Source organism: Ornithorhynchus anatinus, chromosome 17, assembly GCF_004115215.2.
Source record: "Ornithorhynchus anatinus isolate Pmale09 chromosome 17, mOrnAna1.pri.v4, whole genome shotgun sequence".
NCBI classification, from domain to species: Eukaryota; Metazoa; Chordata; class Mammalia; order Monotremata; family Ornithorhynchidae; genus Ornithorhynchus; species Ornithorhynchus anatinus.
In genome coordinates this window covers 42,515,027-42,523,647 of record NC_041744.1, presented here as the reverse complement: position 1 = coordinate 42,523,647, position 8,621 = coordinate 42,515,027, and the positions used below count along the sequence as shown (strand labels likewise).

The 8,621-nt window shown below is 41.9% G+C and overlaps 1 protein-coding gene across 1 annotated transcript in view; it reads right to left on the bottom strand.

The window, feature by feature from the left end:
• Positions 1–6,385: 6,385 nt before the first annotated feature.
• LOC114817932 (killer cell lectin-like receptor subfamily B member 1B allele B) overlaps positions 6,386–8,621 on the bottom strand; it is a 28,267-nt gene continuing 26,031 nt past the window's right edge. Inside the window, exon 8 of the mRNA XM_029082603.2 lies at positions 6,386–7,023. Coding sequence (XP_028938436.1) covers positions 6,867–7,023 — 157 coding nt within the window. The 3' untranslated portion in view covers positions 6,386–6,866. The remainder of the gene's footprint in view (positions 7,024–8,621) is intronic.

Below are 8,621 nucleotides of genomic sequence, written 5' to 3'. Positions count from 1 at the left end.
GATTTTATCATTGTGTTCATTAAGTCACTCTGAGCGCAGCTGAGGAGATCCCACAGTTCTCAAAGCTTCTTGGCCTGCTTATCCTTCTTGTGGGATGGACTTGATTCAGGTAAGAAGGGCTATTTTCCAAGCTTTCATTTTTACCCTCATTCAATCCACATGTTCAATCTGTCACTAAATCCTGTCTGTTCAGCCTTCATAGCATCACTAAAATCTGTGCTTTCCTCTCCATCCAAACTGCTACCATGTTAATAATAATAATAATCATGGTATTTGTTAAGCACTTACTATGTGCCGGACACTAAGTGCTGGGGTGTATACAAACAAATCGGGTTGGAGAGTTCCTGTCCCACATGGAGCTCACAGTCTTAAATACCCATTTTACAGATGAGAGAACTGCAGCACAGAGAAGTGAAGTGACTTGCCCAAGGTCACCCCGCAGACAAGTGGAGGAGCCAGGATTAGAATCCATGACCTTCAGACTCCCAGGCTGGTGCTCTATCCACTAAGGCATTTATATTATCTCACCTTGGTAACTAACTCAGCCTCCTTGCTGACCTCCCTGCCTCACTCTCTCTCCCCACTCGAATCCATAGTTCATTCTACTGCCCAGGTCATTTTTCTACAAAACTGTTCAGTCCATGTTTCTCCATTCCTCAAGAATCTCCTTATCAGAGGCTTTAAATCACTCTATCACATTGCCCCACTCCTCCCTTTCCTTCCTAATTTCCTAGTACAGTCCAACCCACACTCTTCGCTCCCATAATGTCAACTTACTCACTGTGCCTCAATTTCTTCTCTCTCACCATTGACCTCTCTCTCTCATCCTGCCTCTTGCCTGGAACATCCTCCCTATTCATATCTAAAAGACACTCTCCCCAACTTCAAAAATTAGGAAATCTTATCTCTTCCAAGAAGCCTTCCCCAAATAAGCTCTCATTTTGTCTTCTGCATCACTCTCCAACTTGGATTTTCACCCTTTATTCACCCCTCCTTCAGGCCCAGAGCACTTACGTACATATCCATAAATTTATTTATTTATGTCATTGTCTGTCTCCCCCTCTAGACTCTAAGCTCGCTGTGGGCAGGGGATGAGTCTACCAATTGTATTATATTGTACTCTCCCAAATATTTAGCATAGTGCTCTGCAAATAGTAAATGCTCAATAAATATGATTGAGTGACTGATTGATTGACCCTCCAGTTCCATACTGTATCTTCACAGATATAATGGGTGGCCTTGGAATATCCCGATCTTCTATGATGGTCACAGAGATTCGAGGTAATCTAATGATTGTGATATTTACATAGAACTTACTCTGCGCCCAACAGTGTACTAAATGCTGTGGTAGATTCAAGATGATAGGTTTGGACAGAATCCCTGTACTACATGAGGCTCACAATCTAAGTAGAACCAGAATTTCATCCCCGTTTGACAGATCAGGAACCTGAGGAACAGAGAAGTGAGGAAAGAATGTGAGAAACTAACAAAAGAGATGTTGGCAGGTTTTTTTTTTCATAATTGATTCTTCTTTTTCAAAACCACTCGTAATGCCCTCAGCCTCAGTAGAATTTACTGAGCTCCTATTTTGTGCTCCTATTTAGTTCTGCCACCTGTCTGCTGAGTGATCTTGGTCAAGTCACTTAACTCCTCTGTCCCTCAGTTTCTTCATCTGTAACATGGGGCAAGTGACTTACATTCTCTGTGCCTCAGTTATCTCATCTGTAAAATGGGGATTAAGACTGTGAGCCCCATGTGGGATGTGGACTGTGTCCAACCTGATTAGTTTGTATTTACCCCAGTGCTTCAAACAAGTTCCTGACATATAGTAAGTCCTTAACAAATATCATAAAATAAAATATAGGGAAACACACACCATTTCCTACCTCTGGGCAGAAGAACTAGAAAAGTAATGAAAAGGGTAATTCAATTATTCTGGAGGCAGGGGCTGGGGTAGGGTGGGGGCTGAGGATGGACATTATTGCTCTGCCTCCAGGTTCATCATTTCCCTTGGACAGTTTGGAAAATAAGCAAAAATGTAATTTAGATAAAGCTTTCTCCTGAAGGAGATTAATCTTTCTCATTTGTATCCACATGGAGCATGGATCATATCTACCAACTCTATTGTTGGTACTCAGCTCTCAGTAAATGCTACAAAGTTAGATGAGAAGATTTCTGAAATTAATTTTTATTTTCTTCAAGTAATAGTGCGACTCTAGGTTTTCCCCAACAATAAAAATGCACTGAGGAGAGGGATGATACTTTTTCCATCTTCTATGCCATGCCTCAACCCCCTCAAAAAGTGCTGACTTTTAACACACATTCTCCAATTGGAATCTTCTATGAAATTCAGGAAACCCAACTTTGGGGTGACTGAGAAAATGGCTCTAAACCATTCAATCCATCCTTTCATCGATTGTGTTTATTTAGCACTTACTCTGGGCAGAGTCTGGTATTAAACACTTGGGATAATGTGATAGAGTTAATAGGCATAATCCCCATTCCTTCGGAGGAGCCAAACATTAAAATAATTTACAGATACAGAAAGCAATAGACTTAAAGGAGATGAACATTCAGATCCACTGAACCTTATTTTTCAATTCTCTACAAAGCATGAACTGTATTGTCTAGAGTTCTGATCTTTCTGCAGGTGTCCTTGAATTCTGATCTGACCCAGGAGTTCCTCAATGGCTGAAGGGAATGTGTCAATCTAGGAAGAAAGTAGGTGGCCTAGTAGAAAGAGCACAGGCTTAGGAGTCAGAGACCTGGGTTCTAATCCCCGTTCTGCCACTTGCTTGCTGTGTGACCGTGGGCAAGTCACTTTACTTCTCTGAGCCTCAGTTCTCCTGTTCTCCTTCCTACTTAGACTCTGAGCCCTATTCGAGACAGGGACTAGATCAACTTAATTAACTGCTATCTACTCTAGTGCTTAGAATAGTGTTTGTCATAGAGTAAGTGCTTAACCAATACCATAAAAAGGGAAAACCCCTAATAAAGTCTTTTCTGCAAAGCTCCTTGTCTCCAGTGTCTTCCCCGATTAATCTGTTCAACCATTAATTTCAAAATATGTTTTTTGAGTTACCCCTTCACTGCATCAAGATCTTGGCTCAGTGGAAAGAGCCCGGACTGGGGAGTCAGAGGTCATGGGTTCAAATTCCTGCTCTTCCACTTGTCAGCTGTGTGACTGTGGGCAAGTCACTTCACTTCTCTGAGCCTCAGTTACCTCATCTGTAAAAGGGGATGAAGACTGTGAGCCTCACGTGGGACAACACGATTACCCTGTATCTACCCCAGTGCTTAGAACTGTGCTCTGCACATAGTAAGCGCTTAACAAATACCAACATTATTATTACTTCTTGTACAAGGCCATAAACAATTTGGGGTCAGTGTGTTAGCCACATCAGTGACAAGAAAAGGCAAATATACGATCTGTGGTTTTCTATTCCTGGAGTGGCAAAAAGGTAAGCTAAATGAAACGTTGATTTTTCCAACTTTAAAATGACTTTGTCTTCTATAAATGCAAATGTGTCCAGTGGATCTAGGGATAATATAAACAAAGCTTCAAAGATGTTTGGGAAATTGCTGAATGAGATGACAGCCAAAGATCCTATTAGATAGTGGACATTTTGGAGGGAGACTGTTCTAGGGACATGTCCTCTCCAGCCGGTCTCTTGCACTATGTGCTGCTGAGAACAGGTGTATTGGATTAGAGTGTTTGGATGACTCAACACAAACCACTAATAATAACCAGAACATTTGTTGAACGCTTACTATATGCCAAGCATTGTATTAAGTGCCCTTTCTGCTCCATCCAAACTGCTACTATGCTGATCAAAGAACTTATCCTATCCCAGCCTCCTTGCTGAGCTTCCTGCCTCCTGTCTCTCCCCATTCCAGATCTGATTGATTTTTCTAAAACCCACTTCTGCATCAAATAGAAATTCCTTACCAATGGCTTTAAAGCACTCAATCAACTTGCTCCTTCCTACCTCTCCTTGCTACTTTTCTCCTGTGCAACCTGAACACTTCACTCCTCTAATGTCAACCTACTCACTGTACCTCTATCTTATCCGTCTCACCTCTGACCTCTCGACCACTTCCTGCCTCTTGCCAGGAACGCCCTCCCTCTTCATATGTCAGAAAATTACTGTCTCTACCTTCAAAGCCTTATTGAAGGCAACTCTCCTCCTAGAGGCCTTCCTTGACTAAGCCCTCATTTCCTCTTCTTCCACTCCCTTCTGCATCACCCTAACTTCCTTTATTCACTTCCCCACGGCCCACCCCAGACCTGCATCATTTTTGTACATATATGCAATTTTATTTCTTTATATTAATAGCTGTCTCCCCTCTAGTCTGTTAGCTCACTGTGGGCAAGGAATGTGCCTGTTATATTGTTTTGCTGTACTCTCCCAAGTACTCTGTAGCACTCAGTGCTCTGCAAACAGTAAGCCCTCAATAAATTCAACTGATTGATTGACTGGAATAGATTCAAGGTAATCAAGTTAGAAACACTCTTATCCACATGGGGTTCACAGTCCAAGAGGGAAAGAGAACAGTTATTTCTCTAAGAGGCACTTAGAAGTTAAATGACTCACTCATGTTCCCAACCAACAGACCAGTGGTAGAGCTGGGATTAGAACCCAGGTCCTCTGACTCCCTGGCCCAGATTCTCTTCCAGTAGACCATGCTGCTTCCCTTCAGCACATCCACAAATGCAACAGAAGTGCATTTCCTGCTGGTGCTGAGCAGTGCTCACCTGAAGAGCAAGGCATTGGAATTTTTTTTTTTACCTATTTCCACAGACACAGAGAGCAAGAGATTCTATTTCAAAGACTCTGGCACTCAAAGGTGCTGTATGGCCATCAGCATTATCATGTTCAGACCGAAGGATGATACTTTATAAGGGGAGCCTCACTAAGGCAAATCTCATTTATTTTGTGGACATTTTGAAAATTGACAGTCTGAAAAAAAGCTGAAAATTCTCTCGGAGAGGTTGATAATCACTTCAGGGAATTAAGTTGCCCATATAAACATGACATAAAACTGGTATATAAGTTTCACTTCCACAAATCTGGATGTGTTTCCCATTTAGTGACAGCTTTCCCTGGAAATTGAAAATTCCTGGGTAAGTTTGTAGACCAGTCTCTCTGGCAAGAACTGGGGAGACAAATGCTCTTAGAATCCACAGGTTACTTTAGAGAAAGTCACTGTAAAAACTAGTTTCTGCACATCAACCTTGGTCCAGTTGTTTCATTCTTCCTGAATCTCGACAACTAGAAATTCAATCAATCAGTGATGAATTGAGAACACTTCTTGCAGGAGTTGTAGCTGGTCAACCCAGTATGTAGGGACATCAAGCCATCAAGAAATTCTCAATTTATTCAAAATGTCCTCAAAGGAAATACTCTAAGAAGAGACAGCTCCCTTTACAAATTTCAGTGAAGCAATGGGGCTTAATGGAAAGAGCATGGTGGGCCTTGGAGTCAGAAGACCTGGATTCTAATCCTGGCTATACCACCTATAATAATAATAATAATAATAATAATAATAATAATGTTTGTATTTGTTAAGCGCTTACTATGTGCAGAGCACTGTTCTAAGCAGTGGGGTAGATACAGGGTAATCAAGTTGTCCCACGGGAGACTCACAGTTAATCCCCATTTTACAGATGAGGTAACTGAGGCACAGAGAAGTTAAGTGACTTGCCCATAGTTACACAGCTGACAAGTGGTAGAGCCGGGAGTCGAACCCATGACCTCTGACTCCAAAGCCCACGCTCTTTCCACTGATCCACGCTGCTTCTCATTCTTCTGCTGCTTCTCTACTTATCTGCTGTGTGACATTGGAAAAGTCACTTAACTTCTCTGTGCCCAAGTTTCCTCATCTGCAAAATGGGGATTAAATCCTACTTTTCTCCTACTTAGACTGAGTCTCATGTGGAACATGGACTGTGCCCAACGTGAATTACTTTTACCGACCCCAGTGCTTAGTCCAAAGCTTGGCAAGTAATGAGCATTTAACAAGTACCTTATTGGACTCTAGACTGTAAGCTTTTTATGGGCAGAGCATATCTGCTAATTTCATTGCTTTGTAGTTGCTCAAGACCTTAGTACAGTGCTCTGCACAAAGTAAGCACTCAATAAATACCATTGATTGGATTGCTATTATTACTATATTATTACTATAATTTTCACTTTAATTTAATTCTGAGAACTGGTCAAGGGCATGGGCCAGTTTTCACCATTTCTTATTTCAGACAGGTGACCCTGGCCTAAGACAGGGTTTAAGGTTAGAAATCATGGACATACATTTTTACATGTATTTGAAGAGGGGCCCAGTAAAATATCCTGAGCTGACAAACAGAATGAGAAATGTACGCTTAGTTGACTTCTTTATTTTCAACCACTTGTATACTGAGCTTACAAAATAGAGTAACATGCAATTAACTTGTGTTGCATTTAATCTGGAAAAGCACTAGGATCTTATTTTGTATTATTTGTTTATATCAGAGACATCAGATTATCCAGATTGTCCCAGGATGTGGTTCAGGATTTAACTCAGTTATGATCAGCAAAAATTTCCAACACTTATCCATTATGGTACACCAGACTCAGGAATGGTCAGTACAGTGATAAGGAAGATGTTTTTAATGGAATAGCTGGGTGTCTCAGAGCTCAATGCTGAATATTTTAAAGAGTGGTGAACTCTAAGAGCATTTCCCAGCTCTAATCCTTTGCAACATAGGTTCTCAATTCAATTTCTTTAATTTAAAGGGTGCCCCTCAAGATAAAAGCAGAGCAGGCAAATGAGAAAAGATGAAATTTCTGCAGTGGTCCTAGTTTTGTCACCCTTCAGGAACCAAATGCTCATATCTTGGTCTGGAGCTCATTTTTGGGAATAATCTTTGTAGGAAGAGCATTCCTCTCACACATACAAGAGTATGTGGAAGAACATTTAATTGCAGAGATTCTTGTTGGGCTTAAAAATGCACAATGACCATCTCCACTGGTCACACTGAAGTTTCTGTAAGAAAGAATAAAGAACATAACATTATCTTCGTTCTAAAAGAAAAGACACAGTAACCCCTAACTCAGTAACACATTCCCAGGGAATGTATATGAATTAAAGAAGAGGGATGTTTGAAAAGATGGGTGTCTGAGGTAGAAAAGCTTTTTAAAAGGTCTCAAAATTATTTGATACCACTGTAATTTCTTGACTTGATCCTTTCCTGAGGCAGGGTACCCTGTCCATGGCTTGAATGTCTTTGATAAGACTTTGAGGGAGAAGTATTCATTCAGTCAGTCATTTATTCAGTCATATTTATTGAGTGCTTACTGTGTGCAGAGCACCATACTGAGCACTTGGGAGACTACAATATAATAATAGACACACTCTCTGCTCACAACGAGCTTACAGTATAGAAGGGGAGACAGATATTAATCTAAAATAAATCAATAAATAAATAAGTTCTGTGGGACGAGTGGGAGAATGAAACAGGGAACAAATAAAGGTGACACGGAAGGGAGTGAAAGAAGAGGAAAGGAAGGGCTCAGTCAGGGAAGGTGTCTTGGAGGAGGTGTGCCTTCGATAAGGCTTTGAAGTTGGGGAGAGTCATTGTCAGATATGAGGAGGGAGGGCATTCCAGGCCTGAGCCAGGATGTGGGCGAGAGGTCGCCAGCGAGATAGATGAGATCGAGTTACAGTGAGAAGATTAACATTAGAGGAACTAAGTGTGCAGGCTGGGTGGTAGTAATAGAGTGTGTGGACTGTGAACCTAAACTATCATGGTGGAGAGCAAATGGACTCCGCAATTCTTGAAGCCTACTACTTAGCTAAATGTCTTCTGAGGAAGGAGGAAAGGAATATGGGAGGGGATCATGTCTACTAATTTTATTGGACTCTCCCAAGTCCTAAGTTCAGTAGGTGTCTAAAAAATACAGCTAATCAATCATTTGATTGAATATGAAAGGTAGAACAGGAAGCAAAACTTCACCCAAATGAGGTTGAAGGCGATGGTCTACAGATACCTCTAGACACTTTCATTCATTCAATAGTATTTATTGAGTGCTTACTATGTGCAGAGCATTGTACTAAGCACTTGGGATGAACAAGTCGGCAACAGATAGAGACAGTCCCTGCCGTTTGACGGGCTTACAGTCTAATCGGGGGAGATGGACAGACAAGAACAATGGCAATAAACAGAGTCAAGGGGAAGAACATCTCGTAAAAACAATGGCAACTAAATAGAATCAAGGCGATGTACAATTCATTAACAAAATAAATAGGGTAACGAAAATATATACAGTTGAGCGGACGAGTACAGTGCTGTGGGGATGGGAAGGGAGAGGTGGAGGAGCAGAGGGAAAAGGGGAAAATGAGGGTTTAGCTGCGGAGAGGTAAAGGGGGGATGGCAGAGGGAGTAGAGGGAGAAGAGGAGCTCAGTCTGGGAACGCCTCTTGGAGGAGGTGAGTTTTAAGTAGGGTTTTGAAGAGGGAAAGAGAATCAGTTTGGCGGAGGTGAGGAGGGAGGGCGTTCCGGGACCGCGGGAGGACATGACCCGGGGGTCGACGGCGGGATAGGCGAGACCGAGGGACGGTGAGGAGGTGGGCGGCAGAGGAGCG